The sequence below is a fragment of the Myotis myotis genome, unplaced genomic scaffold (assembly GCF_014108235.1).
Source record: "Myotis myotis isolate mMyoMyo1 unplaced genomic scaffold, mMyoMyo1.p scaffold_m19_p_9, whole genome shotgun sequence".
NCBI lineage: Eukaryota > Metazoa > Chordata > Mammalia > Chiroptera > Vespertilionidae > Myotis > Myotis myotis.
In genome coordinates this window covers 33541274-33568040 of record NW_023416401.1, presented here as the reverse complement: position 1 = coordinate 33568040, position 26767 = coordinate 33541274, and the positions used below count along the sequence as shown (strand labels likewise).

Genomic DNA, 26767 nt, shown 5'->3' with positions numbered 1-26767 from the left:
TCCTGATTTATGGTTGCTACATTAGCGTTGCAGTGCCCAGCCACAGCCTGTGTTTTTGAGGCATATATGCTTCGTGATCAATATGATGCGAATCAAGTCACTTCTCTAAAAACTGCCTCTGTGAAAAAGTTAATTTGTCGGAAGTTATAAGTGAAGTAGAAATGTCTAGTCTGATAGATCAAACAAACCCACGGATTGGGTGGGTTTGTGTTCACCCTTATGCAGCATAAGTTTTCCTGTCTTATGACAGAATAGAGGTATTGTGGCTCATTGTGATACAAATATGCAGGCATCTGTTCCCACCCCTGAAGACTGCCATAGCCTGTGACAACTGGCTTGTAGTCATGGCTCAAATCTGAAAGTTGACTTTTCCCCCATTTACTATTTTATAGCCATATTTTGCAGATATTTTATTTTAAAACTAGAGGCACAAAATTCAGGCACTGGTAGGGTGCCTAGTGGCTGCTGGCTGCTGGCTGTGTACTCCCTCCCTTCCCCCAGACGCCTGCTGCTGCCACCACCTGCCAGGCCTCCTGCCACTGCAGCTGGCCAGGACCTCCCTCACTTCCTCCAGCTGGCCCCGCCCCCTGGTCAAACTCCTGAACGAATTACTGATGTAGGGGACAATTTGCATACTATACTTTTATTATATAGGATGAGATACGATGCTGGATTCTACTAGTTCAATAAAGTATTACCTTGAGATGATTACTTTAAAATATACAATGACATTTTTAGGCCACCTGTATCTATTTAACAGTTTTTTATAGGCATGTAATATTTGGAGTGCTGGCTTTTTTTAAAAAAACGGAATAAACTAAAGCCCATAGAGTGTATAACTTTCTTATGGCCGGCCACACACTGATTTGGTGCCAACTTCCCAAATGAAGCCCAGGTCACTTTTTAACTATTATTCTTATCTTATTGATATCCACCATTGCTCTTTTTTCTTTTTTTATTGAATATATTGAGATGACACTGGTTAATAAAATCGTGTAGGTTTCAGGTGTACAATTCTATATACATCATCTGTATATTGTATTGTGTGTTCACCACCCCAAGTCAAGTCTCCTTCCATCACCATTTATCCCCTCTGCAACCTCCCTCCACCCTCTTTTCCCTCTAGCACCATTGCTTTTGGTAACCAACAACAAAAACATTTTATATAATTTCCAAAATGCATGTATATATCATATATACCAATTTCTTATTTAATTATATGATATATGTATTAGACATTCACATATGTATATCAATTAGAAATATGTATATGTGTCTATATGTGTATAAATTCTTTTATTGCTGGTATGACTTAGAATTATTTATGATGTCTTTTCACTTTCACTTGAATCAAATATTTTAAATTGCTTTTTATCGCTTAGTATAGATTTTCTTCCCTCCCTTCCTTCTTTCCTTCCCTTTGGGAAATGTATTCAAATTTAAATATTGACATTTTTGTACTAATGCTTCCAGCAACCCACAATTCCTTTTGAATATCTATTTCAATTATTTCCAGGTTCTAGTTAAATCTCTCATTTGATTTAATATATGTGGTACTTTTTCTTAATAGGGAGTTAATAGAGAAAATATTCTCAGGACACGCATTAAAGATATATCTGTTTTAGGCTACAGATAATATCCTAAATGAATTGGTGTGCTCACTAACCTTTGTGGCCTTGCCCCTGAATTGTATTTTGAATGGCAGTTCAGCTATCCTTGCTAGCATTTGCAACATCAGAGTAATTAAATGCTCTTTCAATCTAGCTGCATAAGTGTCTTAAGAGCTACTATAAAAGGCCCATTTCATGTCCTGTTTCAATGAATCACCCTAATGAAATAAACTGATGTTAAACCATTATGAGTTGAGGCAGAACTATTAAAAAATGAAAAGTTAGCACAAACTTGTAATTTATAAACAATAGGAACAATATTTTAATAAATTACACTAAATTGGTATTCCACCAAATAAAATTAATCCTTTAGTATCTTATTTTGATTCCGTCTACTGAGATTCCCCAGCCCTTTTAGAAAGTCCATATGACTTATTGCACCTTGAATACAGAAAAGAACAAAGATGCCCCATCCCAACAAAGGGAACTGATGTTGCTGGTGTTTTAGTCAGTCTAGGGATCACCTGGTATCATCTCAGAAGCCAAGGTCAGATGGTACTAGCTGCCCTGAGGTTCCATTCAGCAGGAAACATGACTGTGATCAATTAGGTGCATGTGCCACAGAGCAGAGAGAAGTTGTAGCATGCAAGCCTGCGTAAGCGTAATGGAACGTAGCGTGCTTTATTTTCCATGCATTCATATGAGCGAAATGGGGAGTTGAAAGCAAAAACACACCAAAGAGGCACAAACGACCTGCAGAAATATTTTTAAAATAAATCACTGGATCTTTATTTTTTAACTAGAGGCCCGGTGCACAAAAATTTGTGCACTCGGGGGCATGGGGGTCCCTCAGCCCGACCTGTGCCCTCTCGCAGTCTGGGACCCCTCAGGAGATAACGACCTGCTGGCTTAGGCCTGCTCCCGGGTGGCAGAGGGCAGGCCCAATCCCTAGGTGCAGCCCCTGGTCGGGCTCAGAGCAGGGCCGATTGGGGAGTTGGGGCGCCGCCCCGTCATGCACAGAGCAGGGCAGATTGGGAGGTTGTGATGCCACCCTCAGTCACGCTCAGGGTAGGGCCAATTGGGGGGTTGGGGCACCGTCCCCTGTCACACTCAAGGCAGGGTCGATGGGGAGGTTGCGGTGCCACCCCCTGTCATGCACAGAGCAGGGCCAATCAGGGGGTTGGGGCTCTGTACCCTGTCACACACAGAGCAGGGCCAATCAGGGGGTTGGGGCGCTGCCCCTGTCACACACAGAGCAGGGCCCATCAGGGGGTTGGGGCGCCGCCACTCTCACACTCAGGGCAGGGCCGATGGGGAGGTTATGGCTCTACCCCATCACACACAGAGCAGGGCCCGTGGGGGGGTGGGGAGTTGGGGAGCTCCCCCCTATCAGGCACAGAGCAGGGCTGATCAGGGGGTTGGGGTGCCTTCCCCTGTCAGGAACAGAGCAGGGTGGATAGGGAGGTTGTGGCCCCGCCCCCTGTCACACACAGAGCTGCAGGGCGATCAGGGGGTTTGGGCACTGCCCCCTGTCACGCTTATCCCGGTGCCGGGAGGCCTCATGGCTCCGCTGATCCCGGTGCTGAGAGGCATATTACCCTTTTACTATATAGGGTAGAGGCCTGGTGCATGGGTGGGGCCGGCTGGTTTGCCCTGAAGGGTGTCTTGGATCAGGGTGGGGGTCCCCACTGGGGTGCCTGGCCAGCCTGGGTGAGGGGCTGAGGGCTGTTTTCAGGCTGGGGGTGACTGAAGCTCCCAACTGCTCCTTTTTTTTATTTTTATTTTTTTTTTATTCTGGGCCAGCTTTAGCTTGAGGCTTGGCTCCAGCTCTTAGGCCTCCGCGGCTGAAAGTAGGTTTCTGGCCTTTGCTTACAATGTTGCAAATCTGCTGGCTGAAGTCCGGCGGTGTTTGTTACAGAGTTTCTTAAACTGCCCGCTCAGAGGCCTGCAGCCACAGGCGGGGAACGTTGGTTTCCTCCGTCACTGAGGCAACCAAGCCTCATGTTAGTTTCAAGCTGCCTGGCTGCTGGCCGCCATCTTGGCTGACAGTTAATTTGCATATCTCGCTGATTAGCCAATGAAAAGGGTAGCGGTAGTACGCCAATTACCATGTTTCTCTTTTATTAGTGTAGATATGGAGATTTATTAATATAGTATTTTATACAGTTATCTTCTTTCTTAATATGATGTGTGATACCACTCATAATGATATTGGCATATGGAATGCCTTCAATGGTGCCTGAAGAGCCATTCAACTAGCCCCTGAATAATATACTGGGAATACTATTTAAAACAAGATTATCTGTCTCTCTCTTCTCTTCTCAGACAATCATATGGAAAAAGAGTTGGTCTCAGATTTTAATGAGAGACTTTCTTGGGTTGTAAAGAGTGTTTGCTATTGATTACTTAGAGTTCCATCAAGTGGGCATAGCTTGTGCTTTGCTTCAGAGCTTTCCTTTCTATTCACTGATTTAATAAGACCCATTACTGGATGTGCCCAGAACAGCAGCATGGTGGACTTCATTATCTACACTGTTGGCTTCTCCTGAAGCTAAATGAATCCATTGTGATCATTTCTTGGGAATGAGTCTTCTTGGATATGCATTTATGATGAAATAAACCATAATTTCAGCCCTGTTTTTAAAGTGATGATATTTTTACTATAAAAATAAAGAAGTGAAATTTAATGATAGAGATAACTAGCACCTTTGATGATTTCAAAGACATTCTCAATAAAGAGGCTGACAATAGAGTGCCTCCTAGAGCTTAAATACTACCACTTGCGGGAGCTTTAAGAAGTCACTTTTAGTGGTAAAAGATCCTTTGATGTCTGTGTAGCTGAGAAAAATGAGAAGTGTTCTAAAATAAACTGGAGATATATACCTATTCAAGCAAGCTTAGGTTTTAAAAATGGTTTATTTCACACATTTGAACATTGTGAGAACCTGTATCAGTATACTTTTTGTTAATAACCTAAACAAGCCCTAGCCTGTTTGGCTCAGTGGATAGTGCGTCAGCCTGTGGTCTGAAGGATCCCAGGTTCAATTCCAGTCAAGGGCACATGTCCTGGTTATAGGCTCAATCCCCAATGGGGGCGTGCAGGAGGCAGCCAATGATTCTCTTCATTGATGTTTCTATCTCTCTCTCCCTCTCCCTTTATCTCTGAAATCAATAAAAATGTATTAAAAAAAAATAAACAAAACAGCTTAAATCAATTTATTCCAGAAATGTTAATGTGTTCTATATTTTTATAATTGATTTGTGCTTAACTCTTTCAAAACTGAAGACCAGAGTGTCTGAAAGATGGTTCTTGGGTTTGCTTTTCAGAACCACCTGTTCCAATTGCTCCACCTCAGCTGGCCTCAGTGGGGGCAACCTACCTGTGGATACAACTCAATGCCAACTCCATCAACGGTGATGGGCCCATCATTGCTCGAGAGGTGGAATACTGCACGGCAAGTGGGAGCTGGAATGACCGGCAGCCAGTGGACTCCCCGAGTTACAAGATTGGGCACCTGGACCCGGATACGGAGTATGAGATCAGCGTGCTCCTCACCAGACCAGGGGAGGGTGGCACTGGATCTCCTGGGCCAGCCCTCAGAACAAGAACGAAGTGTGCTGGTAAGTGTGGGAAGTGGGACTGTTGTCATTGTCTTCATGGGCGTTGACCTGCAGCACTGGTGTTCATCAGGTGCCTACCGCCCCCCCAGCTCTGGCAGCATCCTGAACAGGACAGATAATTCCCTTTGCCTGGGCACAGTAGCCCAACAGCCTGTAGATTTGGGGACCTCAAGGCTTGGAGTATCTCTCAGGCAGTCCCCACTCCTTTCTCTTACCATTCTTTCTTTACACCTTTCCATGGGTACCACGCAGTTCAAGTAGGAATTATCCCTAAAGTTGACAGATATCCGCTTTAATGATGTCTGTTTATAGGTCAGATCCTCTCCTCCTGGGCCCTTTGTTTTATGTTCACAGTTAATAGGTTTATAGCCTAGAGGAGCTTTAGAATAATAGATTTCATCTACGAGATAGCTTTAAAGCTGTGTTTTTATTGATGGATATTTAATGGAGGGCTGCTTGCCAATGACATGGAGCCCATTTGTTAAATAAGCAGGGGGGATTTGTGGGCTGCATGCCGTCTTTGAGTTTAGATTATGTAGTTCTAATTGACTGTGCTGAACCCGCTCTGCAGCTTAAATAAAAGTAGGGTTGATGGACAGAGAAATGGCGAGTCCTGTAAAAATCAAAACCTGAAGATAGCGTCCATTAGAGGAGATGGCATTGTTTCTATGTGGCTCCTCTTTCACCAGAAGTAGAGAGAAATTGTATATTGGGATACTGAAGTGTTCTTGGATTATTTAAATGAAGAGCCCCTTTATACTCAATTGTGTCTTCAGGTGAAGAGATTCCATAAATTTTTATGGAGTTAATTGATTCTTCAGATAGCATTATTTAAGAAGACACACATCACTTTCATTTCTTTTTTTAGTCTTAAATATACTGAGAGCACAGTTTGACCCTGACTGGTAGGAGACATGATTAAGCCTTAACAGTTGTAGATGTTTCATTTTTTCTTTATAATTGGAGTACACTGTTTCCACAAGTTCAAAACTCATGGGAAAAAAATTCTGTTTAGTTTGTCTGTTTGTTTGATTTAGTTGTTTTAAGGTTTTTGTTAGAAAGGGGAGCAAGTAGTTTTTCTTCTGGGGATAGGTGATGGGCCCGAGTGTGTTTACCAGATCCGGACCGGCATGCTCATGTCACCCTCAGTGCTGGGTCTCTGGAGTAAGAGCTGCTGTTTGGACTGTTGGTCCCCACAGCCCTGATTGGCGGGTCCAAGGAGGAGGAGTTTGATAGCCCTTTCTCCTCCTCAGTTCTGTAAGCCATGTCATTTCCTTGTTCTCTTTAGTTGAATGAATGTCCTTTTCTTTTTGTGAAATCATTACTTATCTGTTGTAATGCAAACAATAGGTGTGGAAAACATTATACATGTAATTTTATAATAGGAATTTCTTTCAAATCTGTAATTTATTTTATAACTGCCTAGATTGTATAGACAGAGTAGATACTGTGATCTCCTTATCACAGGTGGGATAAGAGCCTGCATAATCTCTGTCCTTCTCTGAGCAGGCCCTGTAAGCAGTGCATTCAGTGTTATTCCACCTCAGTGTTATTTTGAGGGATCCTGTTTGGGGTGTGCCAATATAAAGTCTCCCTCTCTCTCCAAAAGAAGGTTAGGATTTCAGTTCTCAAGACTGGGGAGAGGATACAATGTTTTATTCTAGCCATCTACAACCCCACCTACTTTATGTTTCTAGTTCCCTTGTTTTTACATATTTTGTCTTTTCTCTTGCTTTGCTGCCTTTATACTTCAGTTATTGACACAATTACTATATACATTTCTCTGTAGTACAATGCCTGCATTTCTGTTTTCAGGAAGCCTCTTTGTTATTGCTGCATGATGTGTAAATATATAACTCTCAAAGAGACAGTGAGCCTTTATAATAGCTTGACAGTCCTTTTTTAAAAAATTAAAACCCATTTTGAATTGATATTTGCATACCAACACTGTATCTTAAAGTATTAAGCTCACTTAAGCAAGGAAGCCCAATGATAAAGCACTCTGTTCCTCTTACCATTGCAACCTGCCGTTGACACTATTCCTGGTGTGTCATGCACTGACATTAAATGTTTTGAAATGGCTGTAGTTGAACAAGTCAGGCCTAGGATTTGTTAGGTGAGAGAATCAAAACTAAAATAAGAGGCATAGTATGTGGGTGAGGGAAGTGAAGTCAAATGAGACTTTTTACTGGAGGAAGAGGTATGCTTTCTTGACCTGAGGCTTTTGAGAAAATATGAAGATGAGACTGGTGACTGTTGTTGGTGAGCAGTGGGTCATTGTGGAAAGCAGACAGTTACAAAGAAAAAAGATAGCTGCTACAAACTATAGACTGAAAAATTGGATAGTGGCCACAGACTATTGCTCAGATGGCTTGTGAGCACTTACGGTTCATAAAGAGCAAGTCATGGGCCTCAAAAGCTGGGAGGGACTCTAAGCATTCTGCAAAGTCGGTGGAAATGTCCTTGACCAGCTTGAACTTGTGGGTGAATATTAGGGTGATATATAGGAGGAATAACTCCACATCCATCCGGTATAATGTAAAAAGCCGAGAGTACAAGTATGGAACTAGAGTCATAAAAATTAGCAACATCATATATAAAAAAGAGACTGAGGGTTTGGCTTAAATGTATATGAATCTATAATACGATCCATACTGTATTAATTATCTATAATGCTATTGCCTCATCCCCCAAAAACATCTAATATAATCCTAGATTGTATTAAGAAAGCAAAATGAGGTGAGTGTCTTACTCTAACAGTTCTACTTAGCTTCCCTACACTGTTGTGTTTATTTCTATTCCTGCATTTTAAGAAAGAGAACATAAAACAGACTGTGCTCAAGAGATAGCACCTAGAATAGGAATGGTTCTGGAACCTTCCTCAACCAGTGTGTAATGATGGAAAGAAATTAGAAAGATAGTGGAGAAGAACAGTGTCTGTGCAAATTTGTCTAGAGTTGAATCATGAATAGTGGCTTTCCAATGGCCTATCCATCCCAGCAGAACCTGACAGTGTAGAAGGGAACCTGTACTCTGAAGAGGATTGAGCTGGTTGAACCTGAAGAATCTCAATATGAAGATTCTACGATTCCTGTGTTGTTCTCTTTCTAATGAGATGGTGCATCATCTGTTTCTACCCTGATAGTCTGAATTTCGCTCCTATGTTATCCTTGCCCAAGAACTCCATAATCATGCTTATCAAGTCCTGCTTTGCCAGCCAGTGGAGGTTTACAAAAATCTGAGCAAAAGGGGTGGGGGGAAATGGTGAGTTTTTAATACTGCTTTAGATTAAATTTTAAGAAGTGGCTTTTATTTTGAAATGTCCTGCCTGGGTTTTATGCTGCCTCCTATAAAATATCCCTTTTATGAAATGAAGATGTCAGAGAGTACTAGAGCCAGAGTCTGCAATTGAGAACACAGGCTCTGGGACCTGGCTGCTCAGATTGAGTTCTGACTCTGTCCGGAGCTATATATGTAACCTGGAAAAACTGCTTACCTTCTCTGGGCCTCTGTTGCCTTCTCTATAAAACAGGGGTGATAATAATAATATATGTGTTGTAGATAATAGTAACATTTGTCTTGTCGTGTGGCTATGACACCTTAATATGTAATGGAAAGAAGGTGCTTAGAAGAGAATCTTACATATAGCAAGTGGTTAATAAAAGTTAACTGCCATTTAAAATTTTAAAAAATTATTTAACATTTTCAAAGGAGTTAGATGTTAGCAACCTGATCTCATTACCTTAGATGTTTTAGAAATTTACTTATCTGATACGCTGAAAATCTGAGGACCACTATTTTATAATATGGGCTCATAGGATTTTCTGCAGTTGAGCATTGACTTGATGACAGACATCATTCTCTCTTTCTTTTAAATTAAATCTGGTTCTTTGGAACAAGCTTTCTTTTCATTTTTGTGCTGAACCAATGAGATCTGTCCTATCATGTTTTGGTGACATCCATGAAAATCTATTTTGCTTCTTGCGTTAAAATGGCCAGATCACTATTTATTGTCCTGCTCTGTGCTGTGGAATTGATTTTCATGTGTGGCTAATAGACACAATCTCATTACCTGCTCCGAATTCTTGCAAGAATTGTATTGTAGCACACTTCCAGAGTTCTCGCTTCTTGTGCATCTGAAAGTTCCAACCTTGATCAAATCATTTAACTTCTGTGGTTTTACCTCATCTTTTTTATTTTAATTTATCTTCATTGTTGAAAGTATTTTTCCCCCACTGGTCCCCTTCACAGTACTATTGTCTGTGTCCATGGGTTACGTATATATGCATATAAGTCCTTGGTTAATCTCTTCCTGCCCTCCTGTCCCCCTTCCCTTTGAGATTCATCAGTCTGTTCCATGTGTCAATGTTCCTCCTCATCTTTATTTTTTTTATTTATTTATTTGTTAAAATATACTTTATTGATTTTTTACAGGGAGGAAGGGAGAGGGATAGAGAGTTAGAAACATCGATGAGAGAGTAACACCGATCAGCTGCCTCCTGCACACTCCCCACTGGGGATGTGCCCGCAACCAAGGTACATGCCCTCGACCAGAATCGAACCTGGAACCCTTGAGTCCTCAGGCCAATGCTCTATCCGCTGAGCCAAACCGGTTAGGGCTCATCTTTATTTTTTAAAATATATTTTTATTGACTTCAGAGAGGAAGGGAGAGGGGGAGAGAGATAGAAACATCAATGATGAGAGATAATCATTGATCTGCTGCCTTTTGCATGCCCCCTACTGGGGATTGACTCTGCAACCTCCTGGTTCATAAGTCTACGCTCAACCACTGAGCCACACAGGCCAGGTGTACCTCATCTTTAAATAAGGGCAGTGACATCTGCCCTGTCAGAGTTTTTTTTAAATATTAGATTATATATTATTTATAAAGGTATTTTACAAGTTATAAAAGTGCTGTGCCTACATGGGGTATTTTTTTTTTTTATTGATTATAGTCAGGAACTAGTTTCAAGAGTTAAACACATATCTAGTTATTTTCCAACTTTGCAGTTAAGCTATGGTTGGGTAACCTCAGAGAGTTGAAAGTACTTCAGTATCCAGTTAAGCAAAATGCAATTTAGTTTATGTTTTCTATTAGATCTTCTATTCTTATAATTATGTGCAGCCTGTATATCACAAGCCATTAAGTGGTAGCTACTTGAAAAAGAGAAACGGATAATGCAGTTAGATTAATTTTCACAGTGGACTTTTTATGTGTTTTATTTTGGGATATTGCTTTTTATATATCCTAGTTATTGTTTAACTGTGGTTAAGTGGCTTGCTAATAATTGGCCCCAGGAGTCAAAGAAGGATGATGATAAACTAAAGACTTAACAATTAAGACTAGTGAGAGTGAAAAAAAAGCTAAACTGAATGTGTTCCTTAGAATTAATATAACTAAAAATCTTTGAAAAACAAATGATTACACCTTTTAAAAATTTATTCCTAAAATATTTATTGAACATCCATATTTGCAAGTTACATTCCCTGGCCCTAAAGGTATAACAATAAGACAAGATCCTGCATTCAGAACTGATAAATTTGGGAGTATTGGAGGGAGGACATGTACATGCAATAAACAAATATATATCCACAGATATATAATATGATAAATACTCTGAAGAAAAATAGAGAAAGGGATAGAGAGTGGACAGGCAGGAGATTATTAAAATATTATCTTAAAATTTTTTAATTGTGGTAAAATAACAAAATTTACTATCTTAACTATTTCTAAGTGTATAGTTCAATAGTGTTAAGTATAGTCAACCGATCTCTACAACATTTTAATCTTGCAAAACTGGAATTCTGTACCCATACTAACTCACCATAATTCCTTCCCTGGGTTCCGTCAGCCACTACTCTATTTTTTGTGTCTATGAATTCAACTACTCTGTGTACCGCATATAGGTGGAGTCATACAGAATTTGTCCTTTTGTGTCTAGCATATAGAATAGCATTATGTCATCAAGGTTCATTCATATTTTAGCATGTGTAATTGTACACTTTCAATTACTCTGATAATTGTGTTACATATGCTTAGCTTATGGGATTCTTGAGACTTTAAGCACCAATTTCAATTAAATTAAAAATCCGTTATCTTTTTGACTTATGGAAATCTTGCCTACTAAAGAAGGTAGTGCTGCTGTGTTTCCAGAGAGCCAAATTACAAATAAGTACCAAGAGGTACTATGTCAGAGTATTATAGCCATCCCATCAACAGTCAGGTTTCTATAGGTCAATAATAAAGAGTAATATAAGAAATTAGCGGGTTTTTAAAATAATGCCATTATTTTAAACTAGTAAGGGTGAGTGAGTTTAATACCTATTTGTAGAGCTGTATATTTGTTTTATATATGCCAATTAGAACCTTTTACATAACTATAATCAAAACATTGAATATGTGCTACATTACAATTTGATTTTGTTCTACTCAGTTGCTTTGATGATATGCACTTATAGCCATTTCATCTGTAGTACTTTAGTGACACAAGAGGTGGGACATATGTTTCATCTCCTTCCAGTCACTCATTTTCAAATGCTCCTTGGTCTGAGAGAGATTGTGTTTGTGCCAACCTGTTATGATGTACATTTTCCTGTATTACCTGTTCTTGTTTCCAACATGGTAGTTGTACTGTTGCATTAGAACAAATGTACCTGTGTAGCCCTCTCCTATCTTGCCCATGCATTGTGATGAACACATTACGTACATGAGCAAGGGATCAGCAGCCCTTCAAGGCAGAGGTCCTGCATCCTTGCCTATGGGAATGTTCTGCTAACTACAAGGCTAAAGTTCTGTATTGTCTTATCATATACCTGAGACCATCTTTTAGTATGGTTTATGTAGAAGCATACTCTTTCCCACCAGGTCCATTCTAAACCACATGACATTTAGGTTGATATTGTTTTTTAAATTTTTAAATCCACCCTGTTTGTGAAATGTGGCACTGGACTGGCTCATTTTAAGTACGCTTGAATGAGACTCACGTATGGGAAATGAGTAGTGAGTAGGTTTCTTGGCCAGGGGGTCTTTCATAAAGCCTAAACTGCATGATGCCTGCATTCCAATGAAGGCCGGCCCATGTCTATTTATTTATTATTCTTAGTTCCTCTTGTAAGAGAGAAATAAACAACAGTCTGGTTTCAGTGGTGCTGATCTGAAATTAAACACTGCCAAGACTGGATTTGTTTTCTTCCTAAATCAAGGAGAGTCAGATTTAACTTTTCTGTACAAAGTTGCCACCAGCTTTACAACATGTGTTTGGACTTACAGGGCTGACCCATGGGCCCTTAGGAGCAGCTAGGAACTCCTCTAAGATCTAACAATGGCTGTTATTCAGAAGGAATACAGGCCAAGGACCTCATTTAATGGAACAGAATTTATTTTTTATAAGTTTATTTACCAGGAGAAAATATTAAAGTGTTCTAATTCTAATTCTAAAATAGCTCTGCCAAAGGTCAGTATGTTTTTAATGCATTTCCAACATTTTGAGCCATTAAGAACCTTTTAAAAGTATAAACATTAGAAGGGCATAAAAAATACCTGTCCTATTAGACTGCAGAGATAAAGACAACATTGAGTAGCATTGTATTGGGCAGAGGACAATAACATAGCAGCAATGTAGCACCTTATTTATTATAATATATTCTTTTCCTTCCTTATAGATCTTCATGCCCCACTGGCTTTGTAATACTTGAACCTCAATCCAGCACTTTCTCCCAACTAAACTCTTTGGCCACACAGAGAAATCTTGTGTGAGAGGTTTAGAAGTGCTTAAACAATGTGACCCTAATAAATTCAATAGATAAATAAAAATAACCTAAAAAAAGATCAGACAGAAGAACACAGTTGCCTTTAGTCATCCATTGACTTTCATTGAGTGCAGAGATAGTTCCCAGAAGGTGTCAGGCAGGGTCCTTGGCTGTGAAGAATGAGCATGCCAGCAGTCCTCCTTCCAGGCCCTGTTCGGAAGCCTGTATAGGCAGCTTCCTGCATCGCTTTGAATAGGCTGAGGAGTTTGAGAAAATGGAAAGATCTGGAGTTTATCAGTTACCTCACCCAGCTGTGCCTCTGATGGGTCATTTAACACTGAAAAATACCACAGAACTGTTTGAGGCCACATTTTTTACAAGATGGGGCAAAAGGAGGCGTATAGTTGTTCATATGGAAAACAAAACAATAATTAATAAATAATACAAGAATAAACTCTGGCCCTAACCGGTTTGGCTCAGAGAATAGAGCGTCGGCCTGCAGACTGAGGGGTCCCAGGTTTGATTCTGGTCAAGGACATGTACCTTGGTTGCGGGCACATCCTGAGTAGGGGGTGTGCAAGAGGCAGCTGATCGATGTTTCTCTCTCATCGATATTTCTAACTCTCTATCCCTCTCCCTTCCTCTCTGTAAAAAAATCAATAAAATATATTTTAAATAAAAGAATAAATTCTGTGTTTCATGCATACCCACCCTGTAGGTAGGTCTGTCAATTGGGAGCTTGCGCAGATTCCTTGATCTAGTGCTCTGATTCCATCCGTCTCTGTAAAGGGGGTTTCACTATCACAGTGAAACATCAGCGCTATCAGTATTTCTCCTTTCTTGAGTACCAACAACAGTATGTTGAGTATGGTCCTGAGGCTACTGGAATGCTTAGGGATGCCTTTGCTTCCCACAGCAGAGACTTCTAGAAAAAGGATGACAGTTACTAAATCTTCTTTGCACAATATTTAAAGAGACCATGGGTCATCTAAATTTTACCCCAAATCTCATATATTTAACCAAAAAAAAGTATTGTCAATGAAATTATTAATTTGTATTAGATTAAATGCCTTATCAAATTTATGATTCAGTAGAGTTGTATTTTATGGTCTATATAAGCATTTACATACTGGGGTCCCCTGCATAATCAATATGTACTGCATACTTATATTTTTTTATATAACTTGTAGTATGATTGACCATTCTAAATTGCCACAAAGGTTTGTAATTTTGTCACTGCTTTGTGCATATGTTGGACATATTTAGAGAAGACAAATGTTTATTGGTTAACTTCCTTCACTTTAAAGTCTGTCTTGGGTTGAGCTAAAAAATAACTCAACAAATTACTAAAATGTCCTGAAACTAAGTTTTCTAATAATTCTAATCAACTTCCTACCAGTACTAGCACCTCTTCATAGCACTGCTGGAAGAATGAAATGGGATAAGGAATAAAAAATGGTTAGCAGAGTACTTGGTTCACCAGGTTTACCCTGAACTCTGTAGGCTTACTAATAAATTCTGACCCTTTTGTAAAATTAAGAAACTTATTACAATTGAGGATACATACTACTATGACAAAAATCTCCCAATAGAATTATTAAGCTGAATAGTTTTGGTTTTATTTGACACACACACATCAAGTTGCAGTTTGCCTTAAGTAAAACAAAAGATGTATGCATGCATCTTCTCAAGTTCATGTCAAAAAATGACAACATGTTTAGAAACTAGGAGAACGTTTTGACTTCAAGTGTTATCAGGATAGAACAACATAGTGACCTAGAGTGGCAAAGAAAACACAATGTGAATGTTGTACTGACCTGTGAGATCTTGTTAGTCTGTGGATAGGACGTTTTGCAATTATTAGTGACTTGATGAACATTTTGGACACTTTAACTCTCTGAAGAGTGAGGGCCTCTAAGTTTGCCCCAAACACACAGAGATTGACAACCATCATTTGATTTGAGTAGCAAGGCAGTCTTATGGGGTATGACCCAGGTGTCTCAGGGGTTATCTTTCCCTTTGCTCATTTGCCTACAGACCTCAGGAAGGTAGAGGACCCTTACTGAGTGAGATTGGTGATGGGGTCATGATGCTGTGGATCTAAGGAATTGAAATACACAGGAAAAATCTTCCACTATGAAGGCTGCTTCTGAGGCAGGCTTGTATTCTGTGCCTCTGACCCAAGGGCAGAAGAGCCAGTTCCAGAATAGCCTTTGTCTTCAGGACATATTAGGAAAAGTTCACTCACTCTTAACTAACCAGTTATGCTATTTGCTTGTGCCTGGAATCTCAAACTCAGCATGTTCAGAACCAATTTCATGAATTGGGAAATAGGTAGATTTTATCTTTGACCTTATACATGCTATGTACTTCTGTCCATTGTTCCCTAAGCATTTTCAGATGCACTCTCTTATCAAACCTGCTCTCGGCTTATTTGTCCCCATTAATGCGGACAGATAACATCCTAACACATGCAATGATATTTGGCTTCCAAAATAGAACTTGCCCACTTCATCTGTAAGGATAATGCTGCTTATGTTGTTCAAACTAGGTGAAATAGATGAGAGCTAAAACCTCCACAGTAATAACAACAGATTATAAAAGCTTGATGATATGTCAAAATTTTAGTTTATAAAGGTTAACCATGTTCCTTTGTTTGTGTAATATTTTTTATAAATTAATTTTAAGAATATAAAGAACTGGTGATTACATTACCTATTAGAATAAATTATAAATGAATAGAAAGCTTTAAAAATGAATAATGCCTATACATGAAATTAAAACTACAAATACAAGACATTTTATTAGAAAGGAAGGTTATACCTATTATTAAAATAAGAAAGATTATAGCACTGTTTGATGTCAAAATTGCTGATCTTCCATTCATGTTATTACCCTTGTAGAATGAGAAATAAAAGTAATAAAACTATGTAAAATATTTCTACCAACCAAATAGCAATATTTCTTTTATATAGATCTAAACAAGAGACTGTAGATTCATATTAATAACTGGCATTGAAAACCCTTCTAGTATATTCAGATGTTAAAATATATTTCCGTTTGCCCTGGTCTATGTGACTCAGTTGGAGTGTTGCCTTGTACCCAGGAAGGTCAGAGGTTCAATTCCCTGTCAGGACACATACCTTAGGTTGTGGGTTTTATCCCCAGTCACGGAAGCAACAGATCAATGTATCTTTTTCACATTGATGTTTCTTTACCTTTCTCCCTTTCTAAAAACCAATAAAAAAAGAAAATATTTTTTTCATTAAATAGTATATGTTGTTATTTCATTCTCTTTAGATAGGCTATATTGCTATTAATTTGGATCATGAATTTATCATGAATAACATTTGATTTGTTAATGTTTATATCTGGTTAATTATCCATTTTAATTGCTGAAATCATAGATGCTATGTAAGAGGCAAAAATCAGAAATATATGATAAAATAGTTATTAGTAGATTTCCTCAACTTTCTTTCAGTCCCTCGCCTGGAGATAATACATAGGTGTTTATCCTTCGGCGTCTCTCTCTATGCCCATGTAGACATATACAGTAAAGGTCAATGTATATCCCAGGTCTACTCCTTACTAATTATAACAAAATGAGATCATATTGTACATAGTAGTATTCTGAAAATCTACTTTACATCTCTAAATATTTTCCAAACATCTCTTTAGTTGCTAAAGACTAATGCAATATATTTGTATACAGATTAACTCATTCTTAGTAGTAACTATTTATTATGCTGGAGTATCTATACCCTAATTATTCAGCCCTCCTTTTTTTGATGGGTAGGTTCTTGTTATTTTCTATAAAAAGTGATACAATAAATAATATATATATTTCCTTATAATAAAATATTTTATTTCTATAAATTATACTTTTAAGGTAGAATTTGTGGGACAAAGTGCATCTAAGATGTTACTGGATCTCACTTTACTTTCCAGAAGGCTAGCAAGTTACTAGTAAACTCCCACAAGGTGTGAGAACAAAACTTTCATGCTTTTGAGCACTGAATATTAAAGCTTATTTAAAATTGGTTGTCAGTTTATTGATTTAGAAATGGTATGTTACTATTTTAATTTGTATTTCATTTTCTTTCATGTGTTTATTGACTTTTTGTATTTTTTTTCACCATCAGATTACTATTTTATCTTTAGGATGGTTTTCCAATCTTTTCCTTTTCAGTTTGTAGGAATGGTTTCTATTAGTAGGGTTATTAGTCATTTTTTTATCATATATATTTTATAAATATTTTCCCTCATTTCACCATTTGCCTTTTGACTTTATTCGTGGTACATTTTAAGGAGAAATGTTTAAATTGTATGTAGTTAAGTCAATCATATCCTTTAGGACTATCCATATATATTAATATATGATAAAAGTTTCATTAGACTTTAATTCAATCCAAACATAAATTTATTCATTCTACGTAGATGGCCAGATATGTAGTAGCATAAGTAATTAAACCATTGTTTTTCCTTGTGGTTTCTCAATTTCCAATCTTGTTTTAGAAGGTATTTTTCAACATTTTCTTTGAATAACTTTAAAGAGTTTATTTTTTCCTGAGGTCTTTAATCAGTAAAATTCGGATCAGAAATATTGTGCAGATGTCTACAGGGCTGGGAAGACCTCTGGGCAAGATTTCTCACTCTTTAATGATGAGCCAAGAAAATGGCCCTTCCTCACTTCTGTTCTGGGATGGCATGTGATGTGGTATCCAGGAGTAAGGAGGCATCAAAGGACCACAGAGCAGCCACTTAGAAGAAATGTGGTATGGAAGCTGAATAGACATAACTGAATTAACCCCACACTTAATCTTGATTTGCTTCGTTTATTAATCTATTCAACAAATATTTATTGATACTCTATTATTTGAGAGTAACTCTCCTAGGCTTTGGGGACACAGTGGTAAGTACTCTGGCCTCATGGACATCGCTTTCTAATTTGTATCTCCACATGGCTTGGCAATGTAGGGGAGTATTTACATGAAGCAAAGCTTGAAGAGATTCGTAGAACAGTGCAGGAAGGAAGTTCTAAAAGTAAGCATAAACATTAGGGCAGACTTTACAAATAAACTATTTTAATCAGGATGTTTTGGACTGCAAGTAACAGAAAGCCAGTTCATAGACTAAACAATAAGGAAATTTATTAACTTGTAGTAACAGGAGGTACATAGATAAATCACACTTGGCAGTTTGTTGTCTTAGTGGCTCAGCAATATTATCAGGGACTTTAGTTTTTTCTAAATCTCTCCTGCATTGGCTTTAACCCAAGGCTAGTCCACTTCATAGTCATAGAAGCAACTAGAAAAGGATACTTGTTCACATATGACAGAAGGGAGAGAGAAATATTTTTCAAACATAGAATAGAACTCCTTTCTTTCAATCTGTTAGGCCAATTAAGTACCAGTAATAATAACTGGGAATTTTTATGAACTGATTGACTTAGTGTCCTTATTCTCAAATTTCACTGTCCTTCAGTGATGTTGGTTTACATCAGAATCACCTGGGAGGCTTGCTAAGTGATAGATAGCTGCCCCCCCCCACCAGAGTTCATGATGTAATAGGTTTGGGGTTGGGCTCAGTAATTTATATTTCTAAAAAAATTTCAAGTGATGCTAGTGTTGCCAGTTGCGAAATAATGATTTGCTATAACGAAGATGCACCCTTGCACTACAAACCTATTAGAATGGCCAAAATCCAGGACCCTAACAACACCACTTGTTGGTGAGTATGTGTAGCAACAGAAACTCTTACTCATTCCTGATAGGAATGCAAAGCAGTACATTCACTTACCAAGACAGCTTGGCAGTTTCTTAGTAAACTAAATATGCTTTTAACATATGATCCAGCAATAGTGCTCCTTCGTATGTACGCAAAGGAGTAAAACTTATGTCCACACAAACACCTACACATGGATGTTTACAACAGCTTTATTCACAATTGCCAAAACTTGGAAGCCACCAAGTTGTTCTTCAGTCAGTGGGACAAATAAACTGTGGTATATCCAGACAATGCAAAAGTATTCAGTGCTTAAGAAAAGCTATCAATCCATGAAAAGACATGGAAGAAATGTAAATGCATATTACTAAGTGAAAGAAGCCAACCTGAAAAAAGCTAAGCACAGTATGTGTAATTCCAACCGGGTGAGATTCTGGAAAAGGCAAAACTATATAGACAGTGAAAAGATCAGTGGTTGCTAGCGGGGAGAGAGGGGTGAATAGGAAGAGCACAGGATTTTTAAGGTAGTAAAAATACTCTGTATGAAATAATGGTGGATACATGTCTTTATACATTTGACCCAACCCATAGAATGTACAACACCAGGAGTAAACTGTAATGTAAACTGTGGATTCTGGGTGATGATGATGTGTTAATGTAGATACATCAGTTGTAACAAATGTACCACTCTGGTGGGGGGCAGATTATTTGAGGGGACAGGGGGTATATGGGAATTCTTTGTACTTTCTGTTCAATTTGGCTGTGAACCTAAACCCGCTCTTTTAAACACACACACACACACACACACACACACACACACACACACACACACACAACGTGTATTCTTGGGTCTAGGGATAGGATCAGCTGTCCCTGACCCACAAGTTGTGAAGTTGTGGAGAACTAAATAGCTGAATGAAATTAGGGATTTGGGGAGCTGCTGGTAAAGAAGAAAGGAGAATGAATGCTGGATAAGAATTGACAGGGTCCCTTATAGTTGATATGAATTGAATGAAGTACTTGTAGTCAAATTACTGTTGAGAAATTGAATAAAGTCTTCTTCTAATTTTGAATAAATGTGTTCAAGATTAGGTACATGTATACTATGAATCAGAATTGAGATCTGCAAAGACCTTGCTTTTCATTAAAAAAAACCCTCTTGATTTTAGGAGAGATACTAGAAATTTTTACTATAGGTGTTACTTGGATCTAACCTTGAGTCCAGTTATAATGAGAGAAATGTATGGGACCTGAATTGTTTAGAACAGTGGTTCTCAACCTTCTGGCCCTTTAAATACAGTTCTTCATGTTGTGACCCAACCATAGAATTATTTTTGTTGCTACTTCATAACTGTAATGTTGCTGCTGTTATGAATCGTAATGTAAATATCTGATATGCAGGATGGTATTAGGCAGCGGTTCTCAACGTGTGGGTCACGACCCCTTTGGCGGTCGAACGACCCTTTCACAGGGGTCGCCTAAGACCATCCTGCATATCAGATATTTACATTACGATTCATAACAGCAGCAACATTACAGTTATGAAGTAGCAACGAAAATAATTTTATGGTTGGGTCACAACATGAGGAACTGTATTTAAAGGGCCAGAAGGTTGAGAACCACTGGTCTTAGGTGACCCCTGTGAAAGGGTCCTTCGACCGGCAAAGGGGTCACTACCCACAGGTTGAGAACCACTGGTTTAGAGGCTGTTGGGTTGCAGTTCTCCGTGGGCCTCTCATACTTTGGCACATCTTGCCAGCAGAGGCCCTGATGGCCTTTGTTCTGGGCTGTCTTTTCATGAGTGTTTGTATAGTGAAGAGCCTTGGAAGATAGAGACAGTGCCTGCCGCTGGAGTAGAGGACAGGCTGTCTTACTGTTTGGTATAATATACTAAAGACAGTATACCTCTCTGGAGCAAAAGGCAGGCAGGTTTGCTTACACCCATAATAAAAGGTTTGGATTTCCTAAGCTCAGGGTTCTTCAGATGTAACACAGACCTCCTGCATGTGCAGCATGACCTGGACCCTTTGTATTACTCCCATGGGACTTGAGGGGCAAAGGGTCCAACAGCAACTTGAAGCTTATGCTACTCGCTGAGATGTTAGTAATGAAGTCCTTTATCTCTGACCTAGGTGTCTCACATCTTCTGCCAACATCTGTGAAACTTGTTAATATGAAAGTTGGGTAAAATCTCAGACCCTTCACAGTTCTTTTTTTGTCCCTTCAGTTCTTGACAGAATATATTTACAAGAAAAAAAATTGAGTTCTCTCTCATTTCATCTGACTCCTACATATTATTGACTGGGAAGTTGAGACCTGGATAATAATAAATCGCACCAGTGCACAGCAAGTCTATTTGCACATGTGAACAGTGAATATTTTTGCACAAGTACACAGCCAGTCTATTTACACATGTGCACAGATAGCCTATTTGCACAGGTGCACAGCAAGTCTATTTACACAAATGTACAGCAAATGTTTTCACAAGTGCACGGACTATTTGCACAAGTGCACAGTGAGTCTGTTTGTATGAGAGCACAGCAAGTCTGTGTACACGAGGGCACAGTGAGCCTGTTTGCACAAGTGAACATCCAGTCTGTTTGCATAAGTGCACAGACTATTTGCACAAGTGCACAGCAAGTTTATTCGTATGAGACCACAGCAAGTCTGCTTACACAAATGTACAGCAAGTGTTTTCACAAGTGCACATCCAGTCTGCACAAGTGCACAGTGAGTCTGTTTGTATGAGAGCACAGCAGGTCTGTGTCACACAAGTGCACAGTGAACAAGTCTGCTGCAGAAGCAGCCCTCAGAGCCAGCACTCGAGGCTCTCGCTGCACTTTGCTTTTTGCCTCACTATAAAACCTGGCTCTGTGAGTAAAACCTGTAGTCCTCTTTAAGTCAATTTAAGGATGTGGTCAGACAATAAGAACTTCCCATTTCAAGATAAAACCAGATAAAATTGACATAAAGTGAGTGAGGCGGTTAGTTGTATATAGCATATAGATATAACCTGACAGGGTTATTCAGCCCTAAGAGGTTCTTGAAAGAATAAAAGATAATTATCTGTCAGAGTCATTCAGGTGTAACTCTACTAAGTACAATGTGAGATTAGTTGACCTTTGCCACTATTTCTCAATTTGTGTGTTTGCTTGTTGCCCTAATTCTGAGGCTATGTGGCAATTTATTTTAAATTATAAAGCGTAACTCTGCTTGACCAGCAGATATTAATATGCCTCCTGCTAGAAGGATATGTAGACCTAGAAAGGTGGCCACTTTAACTGTTTTGTCCTCAGTTATGCTCTCACATTAGCAAGTCCAGCCTACTCGCTTATTAGGCGGACATTGGTAACGCTTTTTTGTTTTGACACATTAAATGTATCTTTTTCTCTTTAAAAATAATGTCTTAGTACTTTGAAATTATGGCTCTTGTTCTATATTTTATCAATATTATATCTGACCCATATATACCATACTGATCACATATCGGCTTTAATTATTTTTAAAGTTTATAAATTTTTTGAAAACAAAGACATACCTTTTCCCCCTCAGAAGTGCCTATAGCGACTTTTGAAAAATAACACTTTGCCATAGAAGTTAAGAGAACATGGCTCTGGGCTCCACACCTGTCATCCACCCATGTCAAAGAAAATTGAATGTTACCTAGGTGACCTATCCATGAGCTTGGGTCTTTAATTTCATTGTGGCTATTGGAGCTCTCACTGTAGTCAAAGAGAAAAAGGAAGTGAGGGCAGAGAAATGATTGCTGCAGGTGACCTGTATCCAGCCCACAGAGGAAATCATTGGCCCTCCGTGCAGGTGCCTTTGCGGGCCACCTTTGTCTAACCCTGTCTGGGTGTGTAAAACATACACACATCCCATTCTAGGATGGAATCCTGTAGTGTCTAAGGACGATTTTTAAAGAAAGTAGCAATGTAGGTTAATCTGTAGATACTGGTAAAATTAGAGAGGGTTTGGGAAGTAGAAATTCCAAGTTATCAATTTATAATTCTTCCTGATAAGTTCATCAGTTGGACACCTTTGGAAGCATTTTAATACCAGGTTTAGAAAGGTGGACCTAAGCTATTCTTTTGCACAGATTATGAATCTAGGATGATTTAGCTGAGACAACTGGTTAACATGTTATGTGGTAATATATTTATTAGTCCCCAAGAGAGTGTAGAGCTCATAATATATTTGCATTATGTATCTTTATCCAGCAGTTATACTCAGAAAATGACATATTTTTGAATAATTAATAGCAGAATTCAAATTAAAAAAAACAAAATGGGAAGCCATAGACTCTGGTGTCTTAGTGTTGTGGTTAAGGTCCCCTTGTCACCCTGAGGTCTACTGACAGTGTAGAGGGCACACAGGAGAGTCTATGAGGGGCTGCACTGGCATTTCAACTGTAGCAGCTTTGGACCCATTTCACTTCCTGACGGAGGACTGAGGGATAAGCAGCAGGGTCTGATCACTCCCAGGATGTGTTCCTACAGCTCCCTGTCCCTGTCCTCAGCCCAGCTCGGAGGAGCTCCAGGTCCTAGCTGCTAGATCTGCGGCCATACCAGGTGTGCTATCTATTTGATATCTTTATTTAGATTACTTGTGTAGCTCTGACTCTTCATCCCTAAGATGCAACTGAGCATCTTTCTCCACAGCCTTCCCTGCCCCATGCCCCCAAGATAAGTATTGGTCTGCAGTGTCCCTTAGCTCAATAAATATTTCTAGAAACTTCCCACTCACCCTAGCCAGCACCTGCTACTCACCCTTGGTTCTTTCCACTACTTCATCCCTACACTGAATTCATCACAGAGTTGTACCCATTCTTTTTCCCAAATGCCTGGGTGGTTAAGAGGTGTATCTGCAGTGCCATGCACTAGCCTCAGCCACCCACCATGCTTCACTGTGCATCCTGCTAGCTCATCATCCCACAGCCCTACTCTCCCCTCCAGACTTTCTCTGTCCCATAGACAGAGATCTTTTTAAAATGCAAATCCAATCACACCATGTCTAATAAAAAAGACCATAAAATACAGACTCCTTCCCATGCAGATGCTGCCAGTTTTTGTGTCCCCTTCCCTGCTTCCTTTTTAAAAAAGTGGTAAAAATTGTGTTTAATACTTTTAAAATAGAGTGTTTTCAAGACTCAAGGTAGACATCTAGACCCAAGAAAACACATTTCATGGCACTTGCACACCATGATAGAACAATCCCAAATGCCACAACAACCTGGCCACAGAGATATCTAGCTCCCAGGCCCACTAGCAAAACCTCCCTGCTTCTTTTTGCCACATCACTGCTCTCACAGTCGGACATACCAGGTATGGATTTTGCATGTTTGTCTGTCTCCCTCCACTAGGACATAAGTTCCAGGAGGGCAATGCTTTGGTCTGTCTTAATGCAGTGCCCGTGCCATGGAAGGGATGAATGACAGGTGTCTTTCCCCCATTGCTCAGCCCTGGCATCCCTCTCTATCAGCTCTCCACACTGGCTCCTGTGCTGTCTCAGCTTCAGCTTTTATTGTACTTCTTTCCCTTTCCTTGGTTCAGCCTCTCCTTCCTGCCTAAGAAACAGCTCTCTCCCACTCTTGCCTTCTCTTCAGATCTCTGCTTAAATGTCCCTTCCGTGTGGAGGTTGTCCCTAAACTACTTCTAAGCAAGAGAACCATGCGTTCCCTGTAATTTTAAACATCAGACCTCTCTGTTACCCTGGAAGCCTCAAGTCTTCAGTAATAATGCTTGTGGGCTCTTGACAAATATTTAGTAAATGAATCCATAGCGTTCAGAATCTAAATGAGAAAGGACTTATAAGGTTTTTCCTCAAGGAGCCAGTTACATCAGTTGAAGTGTGAAGAAGTCAATCTAATACGCACCTCCAGGCATCCTTTTCTCTCCCCACCTGAGCTGCCAGCTGAAGGCCTGCGCCTCCCAGGCACGCTCCTGGGGAATACCATGGCACAGCACTGAAGTGCAAATGAGTATCAAGTACACAGACAGTGCTCTCGGAGTTCGGAGTTCGGAGTTCGGGGGCATTAGCCAGGCCTGGGAAGGTCTTTGCATTCCCGACTTAAACACTCCTGACCCACTCTTCCCCCACCAGCTTATATTTCACTCACATGGGACCTTTACCACTTCCCTGAGGAAATCGTTCTGGCATTCTCTGGCATACCTCCATGCCTTTTCACATGCTGTTCCCTTTCTCAAAACTTCCTTTCCTCCTCTCTTCTGCTGGTCAGCACCTCCTGTGTGTGAAGGAACTGTCAGGCTTTGTCTTATTCACCACACCGAATCAGGGCCCTGTCCGTCACACTTGGGGCAGAGCTTTATAATGGCCTTTGTCCCATATATTCTGCATAAACACGGTGTGTCTCTGGCTCCACATCCGTCTATAAGATAAGGAAGACAAAAAACCGACCTTTTCATCTTGTGCGCACCAGTGCCAGCACATGCTGAGGGCTCAGATGTGTTTCAGGCACTTAAAGAACTGTCCCTAGTTCTGTCTGGGTCCGCCTGCTTCCTCCTTTAACACATTTCCCTATCTTCTTTGCCACCAACCTTCTTAGAGAAAATAATCTGTGGAAGGTCATTATCAAGTTATCACAGCACTTATTTAATGTGTGTTTCGCTGCTTTACTGTCACATTAAAGCGTGTGGTAGTAAAATAAAGTAATAAAACTGTCAATAAAAGCTCCGCTTCCACTCAGTACTTAATGCTAAAGAGCAAGAGACATTTCAGATTTCCATCCATAATAGTAAAACGGCATTATCAAGGTTGGTAGGCAGTTTGCCTTGAGATACTGTGAACTTGATGAATAAAAATGTAAATTGTTAGACTAGAGTGTAGTCTAGAAAGCAGGGTGTTACAGTGTTCCCTATGCCACAGTCCCCGAAAAAAGCCAGGATATGAAGTAGCCCATGCCACAGGGCTATCGCATATTTTTAAACAAAGGATGGGCAGGGATGGCTGCTGACCAGCAAGCAGTCGTGGAAGAATCAAGGAAAATGAAAAATGCCCTCGCGATACCATCATTAGTACATCTAAGCCATAAGGTACTGCCACATCCATTTTCTTACCTAACCCCAAAATGATTGGGAGGTAGATAACAGGATTCTCATTTTCCAAACCGGGAAGGTGAAGTTCCAAGATGGTTAAGGGACATTCAAAGGTCACACCGAACTGAGGTACAATTCCAAGTGTGTCGGATTCCATGTGGGGCTCTTTCTGTTACAGCACGTTACTTCATTGCTAGGCAACTAAGAACTGATACAATTTTTATACCAATTCAAATTGATGCAAATGTAGAATATATTTAGAAAATTTACCATTATAATTCCTAATCAAAGAGTAAATTCATGTGGTGTCCTGGGCTAGGTGGGCTTTAGAATAGTTGTAGTCTTGACACCATCTAAGGGGGAGATGAGGAAGGCAAAGGAAAGTTCCTTCAGAGTGGGGACACATGTCTAAAACCTTGGGCCCACTGCTCCTGAGAGTGTAAAACTTTCAGAATTCACAGGAAAGTTAAACCTTCATTTCAAAATTGTACTTTGAACTCAAAAGATAAAAAGGAGAGCTGTCTGAGGCCCAGTGCTCAAATAGGTGGACTAAAAACATTTTTAAAAATTCAAGAATGCTTATCAGAATTTGAAATGAATGTGGTAACAGATCCCCTATAGTTCAAGGCTTCAGTTCTGTGTAACAGGGTTTAAAGAAGCTTAGCTCAGCCTACCACACACAGAATCAAAGACTTTTGGAGGGTTTTTGAAATGTTTTCATTTCTCAGGGAAGAGAAAAGCAGATTCCTTACTTTTATGTACCTGGTTGCTAAGGAATGTTTTATATTCTGTGGTTTAGGTCCATTCTTTAAGCAACACAGAGAAACACAATGGCACATATTCAAATCTGCGATTGGCCAGCCACCGCTGGGGCAGTTTTGCCTCGCCTCTACGTGCCAGAAATAGTGAGCATTGTTTCAGGGGAGATAGAAGCTCAAGCCCAACACTGGGAACAGGGGACTTGCATCCCCAGGCAAAGTCCCTGCATGAAGGGGCTATAATTTGTC

General features: G+C 39.6%; 1 protein-coding gene across 12 annotated transcripts in view; it reads left to right on the top strand.

Moving 5' to 3' along the window:
* PTPRM (protein tyrosine phosphatase receptor type M) overlaps positions 1–26767 on the top strand; it is a 666818-nt gene that overhangs the window by 309919 nt on the left and 330132 nt on the right. For all 12 annotated transcript variants that reach the window (XM_036321438.1, XM_036321437.1, XM_036321435.1 and 9 more), the window contains exon 7: positions 4938–5231. In XM_036321438.1, coding sequence (XP_036177331.1) covers positions 4938–5231 — 294 coding nt within the window. The remainder of the gene's footprint in view (positions 1–4937; positions 5232–26767) is intronic.